The sequence below is a fragment of the Rhinopithecus roxellana genome, chromosome 6 (assembly GCF_007565055.1).
Source record: "Rhinopithecus roxellana isolate Shanxi Qingling chromosome 6, ASM756505v1, whole genome shotgun sequence".
NCBI classification, from domain to species: Eukaryota; Metazoa; Chordata; class Mammalia; order Primates; family Cercopithecidae; genus Rhinopithecus; species Rhinopithecus roxellana.
The window spans coordinates 148,912,832-148,933,636 of NC_044554.1; the positions used below are offsets into that span (position 1 = coordinate 148,912,832).

Sequence of the window (20,805 nt, forward strand, 5' to 3'; positions counted from 1 at the left end):
GAAAGCAACACCCTTCTGTGTCCCCTGTTCCTAGCCAGCCACCCCAGCACAGGCTCCAGAACAGCTGGGATGCTGGATGAAATCCCTGCTTTGGCGAAGCACAGGAAGCAGTGTGGGCACAATATGGGCACTGTGCAGCATTGTGTTTCATGGGAAATAAAGGGACAGTAAGCTCCTCTGGCTGCTTTTTGTCTCTTGATGTCCTGAAGTGTCCATCTCGTTGTAATGGAAAGAATCACCCCTAATCTTGGCAAATCCTAAAGTATGCTGCCGTGAATTGCCAGTTCCCTTGCCCAAATGAAATAATTTATAATTTTTCATCATTTGTGAATGTCTTAGAAAAATGTTTAAGGTCCTAGGAAGATGGGCATGGAAGAGGCATTGGCTAAGAGGCAAAATAGTGAAGAGGTAATGAAGGTTTGAGGCCTGAGATGCAGCGCTGGGGACAAAGACTTACAGAGTGCACACCAGCACGGGAGCAGGGACAGAGGGTGAAATGGGGGATTTTCCTCTACCAAAGGACAGTAACCCTCTCCAGCAAGGCCACCCTCACTGCCAGGCCTACTCTAACCACCCATTTAACACAGAGCTAATGGGAACTACTACCATGACTACACTATTACTGTTCGAAGTATCATGCCAGAGCCCTTCCTCTGTCCTCATATGCCATCCAAGTCCAAGAAAGCATTAGATGGTATTATAACATCTCAAGGCTCTTTTGCCAGTTAAAAAAGAGAAAACAAACAAATAGCAAAACTTCCTATTGAGACCAACCAAAGTGAAAAAAGGGAATGTACTGGGAAGATCTAAGGGCAGGCAATGGAGTGCAGCTGGGCCTCATGAGCATTCTAGAAGCAGGATGTGACAGTCACCAGAACCAAAGCAGTGACTTGCCCATGTCTGGACCATCTCTGTTCTCTGTTTCTCGCGACACTTGTTTCATTACAAAACCACCCTCTCCCTTTCCTGTGCACATGGCACTGTTTATATAGCTAAAAATAATGGCCCCAAACTCCAGAGCCCTGCCATCTCCAAACTCCAGCAAACCAATCAACTGGATAACGTTTCAACTTCTGGGAGAAAAATTCTATGGAGCCCAGCTTGGTTCAGGAATTGGCCAGTTCTGTCGGGCCATGTAAACTAAGCATGTTCCAGGCTTAAAGTCCTTCATGTACTTGTGGGGAGAGGGTAGCAGTTTTCCAATAAACAGGCTTGGTCTTAGTGGATACCCCGAAAGACATTTATTACTGGTGGAAAATCACTGCTACTGATTCAGAAAATATTTTTAGGTCCTCTGTCATCTTCACCATATCTCCCCTGGTCATCAGTTCTGTGTTATCTACTTGAATGTTGGGATCCAGATGAGAAAGAAAATAAAGTGAAGGAGGACATTCATGACAAACCATTTTAACTTTAAAATTATCTGGGGATAGACCATAGAGTCTGCAGATATAACCAGACTGCCTAAATGTTCTTTCTCCCTTCAAGCACTTAAAATTTATGTTGGACAAGAAATGTCAGCTAATTCTGTAAGTTCTACTTATGGCATGGAGGAGATGCGTGCACAACTCACGGGTGGAAGGCACAAACAGGAGAAGCCATAAACTGTTACACAAAGGAAGAACGACAGGGTGGAAAGGCCAGGAATGAAAAAGGATCTGATAGCAGGAAAGCTGGCTCAAGTTAATGACACAATGCGCAACTTGACATTCCTGATGGATGTCAGTGGTTCAGCGCTAGGCAGACTTTCTGAGATGACAACTTCCATTGAAACCTCAGCCCTGGATGGCAACCTGAAACCCAAGGCCATGAGCAGCGAGCATGTGTGAACCCAGCATGGATTAGTGCGGTGGTCTTGGGAGGCCATTCCAGATGGCTGCTTCCTCCCTATGTACCGTTACCCAGAAGGCAGGGGTGCTCTGGGAGCTACAACAATACTAAGTAATTAAGACAAAATGATCTTGGCTATGTATAAGGCATATTCTTTTATGACAAGAACAAAGGGTTAGTTGATGAACTAATTTTTGGTGGGGAAAACTGCAGCATCTATTATTAAATGAATGCTTCGGATTTTTGTTTGTTTGTTTTTCAATAACCCCATTATAATTTCAGTTCAGATACTCCAAAGCTCATGTTTCCTAATTTATTATTGCTTGCTACAGTCCTCAGGGATACAGTAATTGAATTTTACTGGCATGATTACCATATCCATCAACAAGCAAGTCTTCCTGAAATAAATCAGTCAAAGCCTGTTGGTTGGCCCACTTTGCTCCACAGGAGAGGTGCCCAGAGCAGAATCCGGTCTCTGCAGAGAAAGGTGTTGTGTTTCTCTGGCCAGTGCAACAGGCTACTGCCTGTCAGCCAAGTGCAAATGAGGCTGTGTGTGGCCAGCTCTGAACATCTGTGGAAGCAATAGGAGCACAAAGATATCTGAAGAAAAGGAAAGAAATATATATTTGAAGAAGAGAAAAGAAAAATACCCCTCCAAAGGGATTGTCCCCTAAATGACCACATTCTAATTCTGTTGCAGTCAAAAATAGATGAGCTTCTGGAAGATGGGGATCTGCATACTTGGTTGAGATCCAGGAAATTCCACAATGAGATGTTAAAAATTCCATCTTAAAAAAAAAAAAGCAGATGGACAGCCTACATCCTCTCCTTCTTACATCCAAAACAGGAAAACAAAAATCATAATTTTAGATGCATTTTAGGGCTGCACAGGCGCATAGAGATCATCTAAATCCAGACTCCTCATTTTACATGAGAGGCTCAACAGGGTCAAATGAATTCTTATCTCAATGTGATATTTAAGATTTTTTAAAAAGCGATCTGCGTCCTTCAAAAATTGACACCCAAATACAAAGTGCATAGGACTGGGCTGTTGCTGGCCTCCTCTGAGCCCCTGGGGCAAGCCACTGAATGCTGAGCCTTGTGGCTTCATCTGGAAATGGAAATAGGCATATTGTTGGCTTCTGTGAGAACTGAGATTAGACATACAAGGGTCTAACAAAGCTCCCAGCACCCAGTCTTGGCTGAATTTCATTCTACTTTGATATTTGTTAAGGAAATATGAAATTTATTTTTAAAACGTGGTACTATTAGGAAGTCAAGTGACTGAGAAGACCAGACGCTTACAAAGGAGCTGCTCCTTCCCAAGCAGTACCCCTCCATATTTGAGAACACAGGGGAGAAGGCAGGCCTCTTAGGTGAGCACCTTCAGATTTCTAGAGGCATAAGGCCAAGGATTTCAAGTAATTTTGCCTGGGCAGCTAAAATTCACATGCCACTGGGAGTCTGCAAAAAGCTTTGGAGGCTTAAGCACTCTTTGACCCATACATCATATTTCAACTCAGATACCTTCAGGGTCCTCTGACAGTAGGTGACTGTTCTGATGAACGAGTAGGAGGTCTCTGCTTCATCCCCCAGGCTTCGTGTTTCCACATCCAGATCCTTTATCAGAAAAGATTGACTGTTCCACCATTTCCTCTGCTGTTTTCCTGCCTCTTCCTTGTTTAACTCATGATGAAGAAAAAGCTCCCAAGTGAATCACCATCAATGGATTGGATGCTGCTATGGGTTAAATTGCGTCTCCCCTATAATTTCTATGTTGAAGTCTTAGCCCCCAGTAGCTCAGAGTGTGGTCTTATTTGGAAATAGGGTTATTACAGGTATAATTCGTTAAGACGAGGTCATATTGGAATAAGGTGGGCCCCTAATCTAATGTGACTGGTGCCCTTATAAAGAGGGGAAATTTACGCACAGACAGTCCCACCAGGAGGACACCAAATGAAGATGAAGGCAGAGATCAGGGTGATGTGCCCACAAGCCAAGGAACACCCAAGAATCCCAGCAAAACACAGAAAGCCAGGCCAGAGGCGTGGGACAGTGGAACAGATTTCAAACTCCAGGCCAGAAAGCAATTAGCACCATCCTGGGGTGAGGGGAGGACACAGCACCAGCATTATCCAGGGTCACATCCCTCACTCTGGCCTCCTCTAATCATATGGCAATCCGGCAATCTTAGCCTGAGAGATGGTAACACAGATTGTCTATTTTTTGCAGCCTTACTCGGCTCCCTTATAAGGAAAAACTATGCCCCTTGAAGTCTTGCAGACTGAGGAGCTATTATGAATCTGATCTTTTAGAGGAGAGCCTAATGCCATTTTCCCTTTTCGGTAAAAATAGAAAAAAGTTAAAAGAGGAAGGAAGATGTAAGAACCAACTACTCTGTCTTTCTCTCTCTCGCTCTCTCTCTCTCTCTCTCTCTCTCTCTCTCACACACACACAGACACACAAACATCACACACCTATACACATAAATTCTTTTCCACTGGACTGTGCCTCCTTTTCTGGCTATGTATGCACAAGAATAGAGATATTGGTGCCTGTCCCCTGGAGTAATGATGATAAATATATCAAGGTCAGCAGCTTCATCAGCCATTGAGACAGCTCACTCTGGCAACTGCAGATAATCATTCACCTGGTGGGACCAGTTGCCTATACCTTAATTCATGCCTCACAGTGTTGCTGAAATGTTCCTTATCTCACAAAAACACTTGTCTTATGTCTTTCTGGTGCAGAAAGAAATTCATAAATTATTGCTATGCCTTGGATTTTTTTTTTTTTTTTTTTTTTGTCTCAGTCATGATTTTATGGGGGAAGAAGTTACTCAAGAATGGGGACGAGGTGAAAAATAAGTCATCAGTGTGCCTGCAACAATATCCTGTTCCATGTCCTATAAAGCAAAAACTCAGACTCAGTAGATCCAAAAGATCTTTGATGAAAAATTTCTGCTACCATCACTCCCTTTCTAACAGGACTAATGCTTTACCAAGGCTTTAAAAATTCTATTGGCATTTATTGAGAACCTACTATGTGAAATGCACTATGCTAGGCGATGGGACATAAACAAGACATAATCCCAGATTTATTATATGCAATATAAAATCTACAAAGAGTGTGCTGAGGGAGGAAATCTGTACTAAATTATCCAAATGCTCATTTTTAAAAACTATATTTCTACATTCAAGACAGAAAAAGTATTGTGCTTCCAGTCGAATGTACCATCTTACAGTATCTGTCAATTTTTAACCATGACTATATAAATGTATATTTGGGTGAAATTACAGCTAGTAAGTGACTTGCCCCACACACAAATGAATATCACTTTTATGAACAGTGTCTGGCACGTGTGTCTCAGTGGGAAAGGACTGAACAGCTGCCTTGCAGCCCTCATCAATAAGCAGGTATCCAGGAATTCTATTCAAAGCCAGCCAGGCCCTGTGCAGACACAAAGAGAAATGCAAGATAGAATTATTGTCCTTAGGGAGCTCACAAACCAGTGGAAAGAACTAACCCTACATGTCAAGACAGAGTGAAGTATTTATGGCTGCAAGATGAACTGCACGTCCTTCATTAAATATTTAAGTATAAGTAATGTAACACTGGATAGCGCCCCATACATGTGTTACATAAATTAAGAAAAATAGGTGGGAAAAAAGGCCAAATTGGTTAGAGCTAAAGCATCGGTTTTAGCATTACATGGGGGGGGGGGGGGATCTTCACCATGCACTCTAAGAGCAATCGCTTGATTTTATCACTCATCATGTGTACACATGAGGTGACAAAAGTTATCAGGATTGACAGCAAGGACTCTGGAGCCAGCCAGTGTCACTTCAAATCCAGCTCCAACAGCTCCCCACTCAGGCACCTCCATCAAGACACATAACTTCTCTGTGCCTCAGTCTCCTCCTCTCTCATCTGAGAAAGCGACAGTACCTACCTCAGAGGACAGATATTATGAGGACTGAATGAATTAGTGTAGGAATAGCTCTTAAAATCATGCCTGACACAAAATACATGCTTATAAAGGTCTGCTAAATTACATAAACAAAATGCCTTATGCCTCAAAGTAGTTTATATTTAATGAGTCTTATATAAATTAAATAATACATGTGTATGTATACATGTATATATATGTGTGTGTGTGTGTGTGTTCTTAAAAAAAGAACAGGATAACAGCAATGTTCAGGGAACAAGAGAGGTAACTGAACTGCCCACCGGTGAGCTGGACGGAACAGAGCTATATTTCTCCTCTTTCACAAGCAAATAGGAGAAATATCGCTGAATTCTTTTTCTCGACAAAGGACATCCCTGAGAAAGAGAATGCACCCTGAAGGTGGGCTTATAGACGGCCCCTTTTAAGGCATCCCAGCCAAAGGGATGAAATAAGCCCCAGTCTCCTATAGCACCCCCAGGCTTATTAAGTGGAGGAAAATTCCCACCTAATAAATTTTTGGTCAGACAGGTTATCTGCTCTCAAACCCTGTTTCTTGATAAGATGTTATCAATGACAATGCATGCGGAAACTTCATTACCAATTTTAATTTCACCTCATCTGATAGTCCTGTGATCTCGCCCTGCCTCCATTTGCTTTGTGATATTTTATTACCTTGTGAAGTATGTGAGCTCTGTGACCCATACCCTATTTGAGCACTCCCTCCTCTTTTGAAAATCGCTAATAAAAACTTGCTGGTTTTACAACTCGGGGAACATCACGGATCCTGCCGACATGTGATGTCTCCCCCGGACACCTAGCTTTAAATTTCTCTCTTGTGCTCTTTCCCTTTATTTCTCAACCCAGCCGAGACACTTAGGAAATAGAAAAGAACCCATGTTAAACATCGGGAGCGGGTTCTCCCGATACATTATGAAAGGAGTCTCATATTAATTTTATTTGGAAAGGGTTTGCCCTCATGTTTTACATAATGTTGAGGAAAGAGAAGAGCTAAGTATAAAGAAAACATACTTCTGGGTGCTAATTTGTATATATTAGCCTAAACTATTACACAAATTTAAGAATACCTGTCCATGTGTACAAAGTCTCAAACAACATAGCCTGTCAAATCAAAAAAACTTACTTTTTTACTATACATAAATGCTGATAAAAAAGAAACAATTTTTAAGGTTATGGACATGCTACTTGACAAACAAATCTGTATGTGACAGAATAAAATTGATAACTCTTTACCAAGGCTGATAAGAGAGAAGATACAAATTTCCAGTATCAGGAATGGAAGTGGGGACATTACTACAGATTCTACTAATATTAAAAATAATAAGAAGAAAATATTCCAATAAGCTTTATGCTAATAAATCTGATAGCTTAGATGAGATGAACAAATTCTTTGAAAGCCACATATTACTAAAGTTCATCCAAGAATGTTAGATAATCTGAAGAGTCCTAAATCCATTAAATATATTTAATTCATGGGAGAAAAAACACTTTCTACAAAGAAAACTTCAAGCAAAGAAGCCTTCACTGGCAAATCTACCAACATTTAGGAAAGAAATAATACCAGTTCTATAGAAGTTCTTCCAGAAAGTAGAAAGGCAAGAAACAGTTCTCAACTTACTTTGTGAGGCCAGCATTACTCTGAAACAAAAACCAAAAACAACCATTACAAAAAAAAAAAAGAAAACTGGAGACAAACCCATTATGAACATAAATGCAAAAATCCTTAATAAAATGTGAAGAATTCAAAACCAGTAATATATAAAAATGATAATATATATTATATATTGTCCCACTTAGTTGCAGGGTTGGTTCAAAACTCAAAAATCAGTCAATGTAATTTTCACCATGTCAACAGATTAAAGAGGAAAAATCATACTGTCATTTCAATAATGCAGAAAAAGCAACTGGCAACATTTAACATCCTTTCTCAGCAAATTATAACTTCCTTGATCTGATGAAAGGTGTCATGAAAACATTGAGGTGACATCATACTTAATGTGAAAGATTGAATGCTTTATTCCTAAGATTAGCAGTGAGGCAAGGAAGCCTTCTCTTACTACTGCTATTAAACAGTGTGTTGCTGGGGTTTTTTTTTTTTTTTTTTTTTTTTTTTTTTTTTGTTGTTGTTGTTGTTTTTGAGAGGGAGTCTTGCTCTGTCGCCCAGGCTGAAGTGCAATGGTGTGATCTTGGCTCACTGCAACCTCCACCTTCTGGGTTCAAGCGATTCTCCTGCCCCAGCCTCCCGAGTTATTGCTGTTTTTAAACAGTGCAATAAGGCAAGAAAAATGTATAAAGGGCATACCAATGAGAAGGAAGAAATAAAATTATCTTTATCACAGATAATGGGATTATATGCATGAAATATTCAAAAAACCACAAGAACTAAGTTTAATGGTCAATGTATAAAATCCAACTTATTTCTATGGACTAGAAAATGCACAATTGGAAACTGAATTTTTCTAAACATGCCATATATACTTTCGATGTTATATAACATCAAAAATCATGAAATACTTATAGAGCTAACAATATTGATTTAAGATGTGTTGGCTGAACACTTTAAGACATCAGATAAATTACAAAGAACTAAATAAATTGAAAGACGCACTGCATTCACAGATCAAGAGTCAGTTAAGATGTCAATTCTTTCCCAATTTATTTATAGATTTAAGGCAATCTACCTCTGTCTAAATGTTTGTGTCTCCTCCCTCCCCAAATTTATACCTTGAAATCCTAACCCCTAAGGTGATGGTATTAGGAGGTAGGGCTTTTGGGAGGTGATTAGGTGATGAGGATAGAGTCCTCATGAATGGGAATTAGTACCCTTATAAACACAGGCCCCAGAGAGTTCCTTTGGCTTGTCCACCATGTGAGGTTAGAACAAGACCATGGCTGTCTGCTAGGAAGCTGGCCCTCACCAGACATTGAATCTGCCCAAGTCTTGGTCTTGGACTTTCCAGTCCCTAGAACTGTGAGAAATAAAATTCTGTTGTTTGCAAGCCACTCAGTTGATGGTACTTTGTTACAGCAGCCTGAATGGACTAAGATACAATCAAAATCACAATCCCACCAGGCATTTTTCTTCAGGCAATAACAAGTCAATTATAAAATGTATATGGAACATCAAAAAGCTAATTGGCCAAACTCAACTTTGATAAAGAAAAATAAATTTGGAGAACTTATGCTACCTGATTTCAAGACTGCCTATGTAATCAAGACAATTTGGTACTGGACTGAGAAGAGACATATGAATCAGTGGATCAGAATAGAGTTTCAAGAAATAGACACACATAAAGGGCCAACTGATTGTTTTCAACAAAGTTGCAGAGGTCATTCAAAGCAGAAAAAATTGGTTATCTTTTATATATAACAAAATGTACTGGACTATATATTCATATGGAAAAAAATAAAACCAAAACAAAAAACATTAATCTTGCTTGCTTGCTTGATCCATATCTCACACCATAAGGTATGGATCTATTTTTAAAATCAATTTGAACCAGTGAATGAATAAACAATGTGGGGTATGTTCATGCAATGGAATACTACTCAAAAAGCCAGATGCAAAATGTTACATACTGTATGACTCCATGTATATGCCATTCTAGAAAAGGAAAAACCATAGGGAGAGAAATGAAATTTGAGATCACCAGGGATTGAATTTATGGGGAGGGGAATTGATATAAAGGAGCACAAATGAACTGTTTGTGGTAATGGAAATGGTCTATATATATATCTTGATTATGGTGGTGGCTAAATGATTATATGCATTTGTGAAAACTGACAGAACTGTACATTCAAAAGGGGTAAATTTTACTGTATGTAAACTATACCTCAATATACCTTACTGTAGAAAAGAAGAAAATCAAAACAAAGAAAATGGAAAGAGAGGCTATACGATAGCTAATGCAATGCATGATCCTAGATTGCATCAGGAAGCAATAGCTAAAAAGAATGTTATTAGGACAGTTGATAGATTTGAATATGATTGTGGATTAGATAATGGGATTTTATCAGTGTTAAATTTTCTGATCCTGATAATTGTACTGTGGTTATGTAAGACAATGTCCTCGTCTTCAGAAATACAACTGAAATATTTAGTGGTAAAAAAAAAATAAAAAAATAAAAAAATAAAAACTATAATTGTCTGTAGTTTATTCTTAAGTAATTGACAGAGAGAATGAGAAAGCAAACAGGGCAAATATTAAGAATTGAGAAAGCTGGCCAAAGGTATACAGAAGTTTTCTGAAAGAATCTTGCAGCTCTTTTGGTAAGTTTAAAATTATGTGTTTTTTAGAAGAACCAAATGAGAAACAGAAAGTAGAAATAATTAGTGATACTAACAAAGAGGATGAAGGAGAACAGCCTAAGTCAAATTATGTGCAAAGCAAAAACAACAAACAAAAAGCCATGTGTGTGTGTTTTCAGAAGTTAAAACAGAAATAGAAAAAAAAAATTCACCAAATAGTGAGTGTGAAGGCAGTAAATGTACACAAATAAGAGCTTCCAAGAAGCAAACTATGTTCTTCTCAGAGCCAGTCACCCTTTTCCTTGGCAAATAAAAGAACGCCATAGAGTAAGAGAGTGTCAAAGAGCCTTTCCAAATAAAAGGGATATAGGAACTGACACCTTCTGAAGGGTGAGCCTGGGCCAGATGGTGGTAAGGAGATATACTTAGCCCTTCTCATCTGTGGAGCCCTTCCTGAGAAACGGGTAGTAAGTGGGTGGAGGTGAGAAAGGACACAAGAGTAGCTGCATTTTTAATGTCTGGTAAGCATCCCCAAAGAAGAAATAATAACTGTGCACACACCTGTAGTCCCCGCTACTCGGGAGGCTGAGGCAGGAGAATCACTTGAACCTGAGAGGCAGAAGTTGCAGTGAGCTGAGATCACACCATTGCACTCCAGCCTGGGTGATAGAGTGAGACTCTGTCTCCAAAAAAAAAAAAAAAAAAAAAAATTAATTTTTTGAAAACTGTGCACACGTAGCAAGGGAACAAAACTCATAGGAGCATCACTAGAAAATACCAAACAATCCCAAAGTAGGTGTGGTTACCAATTTAAAAGACAAGATTACTCACAGGCATATTTTAAATTTAAAAAGATAAAAGGTAATTTATGGCATCTAGAAAAGAGGGCCGGGTGCAATGGCTCACATGTGTAATCCCAGCACTTTAGAAGGCCATGGCAGGCAGGTCACCTGAGATCAGGAGTTCAAGACCAGCCTGACCAACAGGGTGAAACCCTGTCTCTACTAAAAAGACAAAAATCGACTGGGCATGGTGGCGCACGCCTGTAATCCCAGCTACTTGGGAGGCTGAGGCAGGAGAATCACTTGAACCTGGGAGGCAGAGGTTGCAATGAGTGAGATGGCACCGCTGCACTCAAGTCTGGGTGACAGAGCAAGACTCCGTCTCAAAAAGAAAAACAAAAAAGAAAAGGAATGGGGTAAGGGGCACAGGAGAAGAAGCTGGGAAGATACAAAGTGCAGCTGACCTTCCTGAGTCTCAGATGACGTATTTGTGAATTCATTTTCTCACCAAAATTTGTTTGTGACCCTAGAATCAACACTCCACAGCACTGTCACAGACATTTGCTGACATGCTGAGGGCAGTGACAAATTTGAGCGCCGCTCAGCTTCCCAGCTGAGGCTGAACAAGTTGATGTTCTGCCTTTTTGTTTCAGTTCTCATGCTGTTAACAAGAGTCCTTTTCCTAGTCTATTTAATGCCATGTTTTCCCCATTTTTGTGCTTTTTGCTGGTGACTTTGCTGTTTAAAGGGTTCCCCAAGCATAGTGCCAAAGTGCTGTTAGTGTTCCTAAGCGCAGGAAGCTGTCTTATGGAGAAAATATGCATGTTAGATAAGCTCCATTCAGGCATGAGTCACAGTGCTGTTGGCTGAGTTCAATGTTAATGAACCAACTACACACACACACACACATATATATATTTTTATATATATATTTATATGTATATATTTATATATATATATATTTATATTTATATATATATATATAGAGAGAGAGAGAGAGACTCACTTTGTAACCCAGGCTGGAGTGCAGTGGCACATCATACTTCGCTGCAGCCTCAACCTCCCAGGCTCGAACGATTCTCCCACCTCAGCCTCCTGGGTAGCTGGGATTACAAGCACATGCCACCATGAACAGCTAATTTTTTTATTTTCTATAGAGATGGGATCTCACTATATTGCCAGGCTGGCCTCAGACTCCTGGGCTCAAGCAATCCTCTTGTCTCAGCCTCCCAAAGTGCTGGGATTATAGGTGTGAGCTACCACATCTAGCCACATAATATATATATATATATATGCCACATAAGGTGTCTTTAAATAGAAACACACATAAATTAAGGTTACATATTGATCGATGAAAATGTGACCAGAGGCTTGCAGGGACCCAGCGCTGTATTTCCCCTAGGAGCAATGGTTCAGTATTCACGAATCCAGTGTTTGTGGTGACTTTATAGAACATAACTAACTATGAATAACAAGAATCAACTGCATTTCAACATGAACTAGAAGGAAACACATCCAAATCACAATGGTCGTTGGCTTTGAGGACAAGGTGTGGAGAAGGAAACCAGAGGTATCTGTCAATAGAGACATTTAAGGCTGAAAACAAGCATTACAAAATGTTAACTATTACTGAGTGGTGCTAATACGGGTATTTGTTTTAATTTGTGATTATTTTAATTTCCTAAAGTAACAATCCTTAGAAGGACACGAGAGTTAGGAGAGAATGGAATAAGAGGATGGTGGCCACCATTCAAAGTGTTTCCACACACTTCAGTATCCATATACTAAGAGCCGAGTATGAAATCAGCTGTGGGGTAAGCATTACTTAACCAAAAAACTGTAATTTGGCAAAGTGAAGCCTGCTACATGGCCACAGCTGGTCTTAATATGCAACAGGGCCGTCCTGTCAGCATTAACTATGGCATAGACTAGCATTATAAAGCTTTCATTAGTTTGAAAGAAATTTTGTGGATTTACATAGTTGGAAGATGCTGTTGCTTGAAATACTGGGGCATGACAATTTATTTCCCTCTAGCATCTGATACCATTTCACAGCCAAATAAAGCCACTCACAGTTCTGTGTCAATTAGAAATCTCACCGCCTGTAACTTAAAAATCTTTCCAACAGTTGTAATGGAATATTTAGGTACTCTGCCCTAACATAAAGCAAGTACATATCAGGAAACTATATGTTCTTTCCTAATTATTTCAGTAATTAAAATAGTTAAGCATAATCTCCAAATACCTCAGTCTCCCCATGCAAAATGAAAAGAATACTATTTGCCACATGACTGAAAAGGATAAAGTGACTTGAAATCGCTAGGAAAAAAAGTATTTGTGCATGCAAAATACTGTTTTAAGTAAACTAAGTAAAGGGACACTTGAAGATACTATCTATAAGTTAATGGGAAGGCAAATTCCCAAGGCAATCCTAAGCAAAAAGAACAAAGTTGGAGGCATCACATTACCCAACTTTGCACTATACAAGGCTACAGTAACCAAAACAGCATGGCACTGGTACAAAAATGGGCACATAGACTAATGGAACAGAATAGAGAGCCAAGAAATAAGGCTGCACATCTACAACTATCTGATCTTTGACAAAGCTGACAAAACAAGCAAGGGGGAAAAGACTCCCTATTCAATAAATGGTGCTGGGATAACTGGCTAGCCATATGCAGAAGACTGAAACTGGACCCCTTCCTTACGCCATACATAAAAATCTACTCAAGATGGATTAAAGACTGAGATGTAAAACCCAAAACTATAAAATGCTGGAAGATAAACTAAGCAATACCATCCCATACATGGGAATGGGCAAAGATTTCATGACAAAGATACCAAAAGCAATGGCAACGAAGGCAAAAATTGACAAGTGGGATTTAATTAAACTTAAGAGCTGCTATACAGCAAAAGAAACCATCAACAGAGTCAACAACCTACAGAATGGGAGAAAATATTCGCAAAATGTGTATCTTACAAAGGTTTAATATCCAGCATCTGTAAGGAACTTAAATTTACAAGAGAAAAACAACCCCATTAAAAAGCAGGCAAAGGACACGCACAGACACTTCTCAAAAGAAATACAGAAATGTTTCAATTAACTAGAAAAAGAGGAGGAGAAGGATTGCCGTAATTCCATTATCTGAATTCTCTGGCTGGTTATGGCTTAAGCAGAAATGCCTGTCCCTGAAATTCCTTAATCATACAATTTGTTGCCCTGTGTAAAGAATACTACTACTACTGCTACATCTCATATTTATTGAACATCTGTGGTGTAACTGGCGTTGTTGAATGCTACTTACCCATTTATGCCTCACAATAGCACTATGCAATCAGGATTCTTAGGCTGCCCATTTTAACTGATGAGGAAGCTGAAGTAGAGATCAGGTAAAAAGAATGAATGCAACCCTCTAATGACTAAGTGACTTCATCACTTCCTTAGCATCATTCCAGCTTTTCATGATGCTATACTGAGGATGGTGACGATATTGATACCAGGCCATGGTCTGGAATTGGGAATAAACTTCTACCACTAGTATGCTTCATCACCATTTACCTTCCAGTCTTATAAGAACAGGAGGGAGTGGTTAAACACAAATACCAGGCAATCCAGTGTCTCTTTTAATGGTTTAATATACGTTGCTGTACTTTTGGTGAAAATCAGGTGTGTGACAATTTAGCAAGGTGTTCTGATCACATGCTAATTATTTATTACCTGGTAGCACCGCAAAATCCCCTGCATTATGGAAACAGTAATCCCACTGGTTGACTTGAAGGTCCCACAACATTGCAGACTAGCCAGTGGCTCTTTCATTGAATACTCCTAACTCATAACAAGTTTAATCTTTTTTCCTTAGGAATGTTATCTTTTCATAAGCTGTGTAGTGGTAAAAATCAAAAATGACTTCCAGCTCAAGATAATTCCTTCATATTTTTGACCGTGAGAGCTAAAGGGCTAGTCAAGCCTTTTTTCATCAGTTTCAGAAACTTTTCATCAGTTTCCTTTAAACAGGCAATGCCTGCCGAGATCCGATCACCTGCACCTTGATGTCACTGGTTTCCAACAGCACTTTCATACTGTGGCTGACCATCTGCTTTTAGAGCCATTTCATTGTTTCTTTGCACATAACATCACACATCTGTTTCTTAAAGTCCATACTCACCTATGATAATGGAAATTAAAAACATTAAAAAGGACAGAAAGACGTCAAGCTTATGTTTCATTTCCATAAATGGAAACTGCATTGTATCATTGTGAAAGTGTATAAAATATTTGGAAACTCCAACAAATTATCTCTATTAGTAAGTGGGTTTATTGACATAACTGAACATAACAATGTATAACATTTATTCATTTCCCACTGAAAGACTTCCCAGTGAAACTAAAGTAGAACATAGAAGCATTAGGCATTTTCAGTGATGTTCTATGGCTGAAAAGGTGAGTAGTGAGGAGAACCAGAGGCCTTGTCCATACTTGCAGTGGGACTCAGTATTACCCTGCTGGACAAAAGAAATAGCTAAGAGATGCAATAGTGCTATGATTGAAAAAAGCCAGGGGCACAAAAGGTGCCAGACAGCTCACTGGTTGAAAATAAGAGCAAACAACACTACCGCTCCCATGTACCAGTATGCTCTGAATCTAAAATAAGCCCTGGCAGCAAACTAAGAATGACAGTCTATTTCCTGTGGTTTATTAAGTTTTTGCCCCGCAGACAAGACTGCCAGAAAAGCAGCTGTAGTTTAAGTGGTCTGGACATTTACTCATCTGAACATAAACAATGATCAGCTCATTCAGATGGCTGGTTCCCTACTCAGCTGTTGAGAAGAGGGCAGGCATGGGTCAATCTAGGCCAAACATAAAAGGAGTGAACTGCGGTGAAAGACCCGGGGCTGTGATGGATTCCCTGAGTCACCAGGACCCTCAGAAGCTTAAGGCCCTAAACAGAAGATTCCACTGTCAGCCTTAGCACCATTGCAGTGACCTCCATGGTACTCCACTGCCAATAAATCCATAACCACTGTGAACATAACCACAGTGTACATTCTCTTAGTGACTGCATTTTTAGACCATACATAAAATTATTAATGTAAACCAAACCACTACACTTAGTGATAAACATGTACTTCATAAATAGCAGGGAATGAAAGTATCCCAAATAGTTGGAAACAACTGAACAAATAAAGGCTCCTACCCCTAAGTTTAAAACAAAAACATTTAAAAGAAATACTGCAACTATTAACTAAAAGATAAGATTTAATAACACAGTAAGACACTGAGTTGGGGAGGAATTAATTGCAAAACATATCATTATTTCACAGTGAGGTGTAAGTATTCATAACAATCTTCTGGTTTTAGTAGAAAAGATACCCACTGGTGTATTTTTTTTCACATTTTTTTTCTATAATTTCTTCCCCTCTACTATTTCATATAAGGACACTAATGTGGTCAAACATTAAACTATCAATTGACAATCACCCTTTGCTTCCCTATTAGGAAATTACCTTCATTGCTTAACTGCAACTCAAGAGAATTAGGGCACAGTCAACCATGTCACTGATAAAAACAGGAGAAGTACCACATCACATTTATTCCAATCTAAACACACTGTCACAGATGTGGTAAGTGAACTGGAACGCTGGTGTTCCCCAGTGGGTCATCAGCTACATATACATCACATTCTTTTATCAAATCTGGCATTGAAATTTCCTTTTCCATATATAGGTTTAAAAAAATAAAATTTAAAAAGCCACAGGAGCAACCCTGACAGAGAAGTCTTGCATGCAGCCTTCTCCTGAGAAAGTATGTAATCTTAGTTATCCTCGAAGTCAGCAAGCGCTCTTGTACTGTTAATATTAAAAGGAACATAATAGAATGGCCCAGTCCAACTAAAACAGTCCTTGAGTCTATTGGTCAGTTTGTTAAATGTCAAGAGTTTTCACATTTTCGAAAAAAAAAAAAAAAAGGGTCTCTTATTATTTAAACTTTAAGGTATCCTGCATGCTCTATCAGCCAACATAAATGAGTTCCTTGGCGGGTGTGTTAAACTTTACCACCTGTTTACATCCCTCTTTTTGGCAGAGATCACCAAACCAGTGGAGTCCCTGGCCAAGCCTCCTTTGTAATGGTAATAAGTTCCTTTTTCCTTAAATAGAAACAAAACTTCCCTGTTTGACACTGAGCAAACAAAAAGCATGCACCCAAATATTTCTGGCCATGTTCGGGGCACAAGCACCCCCTTTCTACCCCCAAAGCCTGGCTTCTGCATTGCAATGCTACAAAAGCCATTTGCATAGCTGTGTCAAAGCCTCCAAGTGAAGACTCCAACCTCAGCATCCCACCATCCATTTGTCCCCTACTCTGGCTTTGACCACCAAGTATCATCCATTTACTTCTTGAGTACTGGGAATTGGGGGATGGTGCCCGAACTGGCCCTCTGTCCCCACTGGCCTCTCTGGCAAGTGCACAAAAGGGCACTTCCCCTGAGGTGAGCTGGTGGGCCTCAGGGAGAGGCGGCTCCTTAGGGCCAATGAGATGATCTCTACATGCCCTGCACCTAGTCGGCAAATCGCTGCAGGAGATGGTCCTCCCGTCTCAGGCTGCCGCCCGCACCGCCGCCCGCACTGTCCATGAAGCGGTCGCAGGGGAATTCGATGAGGTCCGCCTCACTGAGCGCGCACACGGTGGTGCGCGGCCGGTGAGACTGGAATCCCGAGAAGTCCGCGGACACGCCGGTGCCCATGGAGCGCAGGGGCCGTCGGGTGGAGTACATGTGGCGAACATGGACCGGGGCCCCGCCCTTCCGCCTGGCCCGCAGCTTCCTCCGCAGCCAGCGAGACGACCAGGCCGCCAGGGCCAGGAGCACCAGCAGCGCGTTGACCGTCAGCAGGGCCAAGGTCAGCAGCTGGTAGTCGACGCCGCCCCGGCTCACGGCCTCCGGCAGGGTGACCAGCCCCGCGCAGTGGTCCCGGGGAGCCACAGGGCAGACGCGGCCCCCAAGCACGCCCTCCACGCACACCAGGTAGGGGGTGTCCCCGCGCAGCTCGCGCAACGTGGCCGAGTCACTGCGCTCGGGCAGGTATACGAAGCGGTGGAACTTGGGCTGCTGGCCGAAGCGGTCGAAGAGCAGGCGGAAGCGCGCGCCGCCCAGCGGCCGGGGACTGCGGTGCTCGCGCACTGCCCAGCGCACCAACGCGCTGTCTGCGCCCACCGCCTCCACCGTCAGGTTGCACAGGATGAACTTGTTGAAGTCACACGGGTCGGACACCAGCGGCGGCAGCCCGGCCCCCACGTCGGACTGGGCGGCACGCTCCTGGTGTTCCATGCCCAGGCGTTGCTTCGTCGCGCGCTGCCAGGGGTCGCCGGCGGGCGACGGCGCGGAACCGGGAGAGGCCGTTGGGGTGGGCTCCGCGTGGGCGGGATCTGCTGGAGTCGGACGGCCCCGCTGGGACTTCTCGTGCTGGTCTAGGAACTGTGGAGCCGGGCCCGCAGCGGCAGCGGCGGAGGGGCTGGGCTGCTGGAAGCCTGGGCCCCGCCGACTCAGCCTTAGGGCGCTGCGGTTGGCTACCAGCTCCCTGGCGGCTCCATCCCAGGCCACCCCAGCTAGAAATTGCCCCTGCTGCTGGAGCTGCGGCTGCGGCGGCAGCTCCTCCGCGAGACCTGCAGGTGGCGTCATCTCCTCCCCTGCGGCCGTGGGGAGGGGCCGCCGCCTGCGGTCAGTGGTCAGGGAAGCTGAGGGCGAGGGATCCGCGCAGGACCCGTTTTGCAGCTGCTGGTCATCCAGGTAATCCAGGTATTTGCCTCGCAGGGCCGGGGGGTGGCGACACTGCACGAAGACAGTGAGGAGCCGGCCCTGCGAGTGCCAGTCGCCCATCCAGCGCTTCAGGCCTCGCAGCCGGCAGTCGCAGGTCCAGCCGTTGCCGTCTAGATCCAGCCGATAAAGGGCTGGGCTGGCGGCGAAGATGTCGCCGGATAGGGCGCTGAGCGCGTTGTTGCGCAGGCTGAGCTCGCGCAGCCGGCCCAGGTGACCGAAGGTGGCCGGGTGCAGGGCGGACAACTCATTGCCGCTCAAGTCCAGCGTCTCCAGGCTGTGCAGAGGCTCCAGCAGCGCGGTTGGCAGCTGGCTCAGCCGATTACCCTCCAGGCGCAGCTCGCGCAGGGCCTCCAAGCCCCAAAAGGCCTCCGGCGCGAGGTGCATGAGCTGGTTGCCCCTGAGCGACAGCAGGCCCAGACGTGGCAGGTGCTGGAAGACGCGCGGCCCGAGGTGCTGCAGGCTGTTGGCCGAGAGAATGAGGGTGGAGAGGGAGCGCAGCGGTGCGAAGGTGGCCGCGTGGCGCAGGGAGGGCTGTAGCTCGTTGGCAGAGAGATTGAGGAAGCGCAGCTTGCCTAGCTGGGCGAAGGCGTTCTTGCCCAGAAAGCGAATACGGTTGGACTCTAGATGTAGGTAGAGCAGGTTGCTCAAGGGGGCGAAGACTGCGTCCGGCAGCGCCCCCAGGGCGTTCCCGTCCAGCCGCAGCTTGACCAGACTCTCCAGGCCCTCGAAGGAGCCGCGGCTTAGGCGGCCGATCTCGTTCCCGTTGGCGTAGAGGATGCGCAGCTTGCGCAGCGGGGCCAGCGTGCCCGGGGAGAGCGCCTGCAAGAGGTTGTTCCCCAGGTACAGCTCTTCCAGCCGCGAGAGCTTCTCGAAGGTCTTGGGGTGCAGAGAGCGGATCTGGTTGTACTGCAGGTCCAGCCGTCTGAGCTGCCCCAGACGGTGGAAGTCGAAGGCCGTGATGTTGGTTATGAAGTTGCCGCCGAGGCTGTAGGTGAGCACGTCGTGGGGACTCGGCAGCGAGCTGGTCTTGGGCACGACGCGGAGCCCCCTGTTGGTGCACAGGAGATGCTGGGGGTGCTGGCAGTCGCAGCGCTCCGGGCACACGGGCTTGGCCCGCGGCGGGAGCGCGAGGCAGCTGCACACCACGAGCAGGAAGCGCACGGCGCGGGCAGCCTCCATCGCCGCCCGCCCTGCGTGCTGCGGCCGGATCGTCCTCTTGGCCCGCCGGCTCTGTGTCTCCTCTGCATTCCCCTTGGCCCGACCAGAGTCGCTAAATGGCCTCTTTCGGACTTCGCAGCGCCGTCCAGCCCCTCCTCCGTCCTTTGTCCGGCGGCCGGCCCGGGTCTCTGCAGGCGGGCTTCGCCCGGCCAAGTCAGGCGGCGCGGGGCGCTCTGCAGACCCCGGGTGCTACTTGTTGCATTTCTGTGGAAAACTGTTTCTCCGGGTGCGCGTCGGGGGGCGGGGGGAGGGAGCAAGACCCGGCGCTTTTTGTTTGCAGCTGAGTCCGGAGAGTTGGATTCCCTGGTGCGGATTCTCCTAGCCGAGTGGATTCCCCAGCTGCAGGCTGGAGCCGTTCCAAGAGCTTCTCGGGGCGCGGCTTGGCAGCAGAGCCCCGGCGGCTTGGCCCCCGCAGACGGCACTTTCTCGCTCGCGGTCCCGGACGCGGAGCGCGGCCCCGGTGCAACAGCTCGGGGAGCACGCGGGCTGCGTCTGGAAGGGACCCAAGTCGGCGAGCGGAGAGCAAACCGGGCGGAAATTCGTTCTTCCCACACTCTGCCCGCGGGGACGCTGGCGGAGAAAGAGGAGACGGCGGAGGGAGGACAGACCCCGGCAGGGGGAGGAGGAAACGCTAAGTGGCTCCGCGTCTGGTCAGCCCGAGACCGGGATGCCAAGTGAGGAAAGTAGGGATTAAAAACAGCTGTACCGGTCGGACATGCTAGGCCGGGGGCGGGGGAGGATTACCGGGCTAGCAAACGGGATTTGCAGACAGAGACCTTTTTATTTTAGAAGAGTAGACCAGCCGCTTCTGAGCAGTGGGAGTGCGGCTGGCCTGGCCCTCCTCGTTTTTGTCACTTGCTCTTCCGGGTGCCACCCTGCGGGAAGTTTGAGCAGCACGGAGTCCGCCAGCATTCTACAGGAAGTTTGGGGGAGCACAAGGTTGAC

General features: G+C 44.3%; 1 protein-coding gene across 1 annotated transcript; it reads right to left on the reverse strand.

Moving 5' to 3' along the window:
- Window positions 1–15,121: 15,121 nt before the first annotated feature.
- On the reverse strand, window positions 15,122–20,316 carry TRIL (TLR4 interactor with leucine rich repeats). Its single transcript, XM_010371359.2, has one exon. It carries the CDS (start codon window positions 19,819–19,821, stop codon window positions 17,386–17,388), a length of 2,436 nt encoding a protein of 811 aa, XP_010369661.1. The 5' UTR covers window positions 19,822–20,316; the 3' UTR covers window positions 15,122–17,385.
- Window positions 20,317–20,805: the final 489 nt, after the last annotated feature.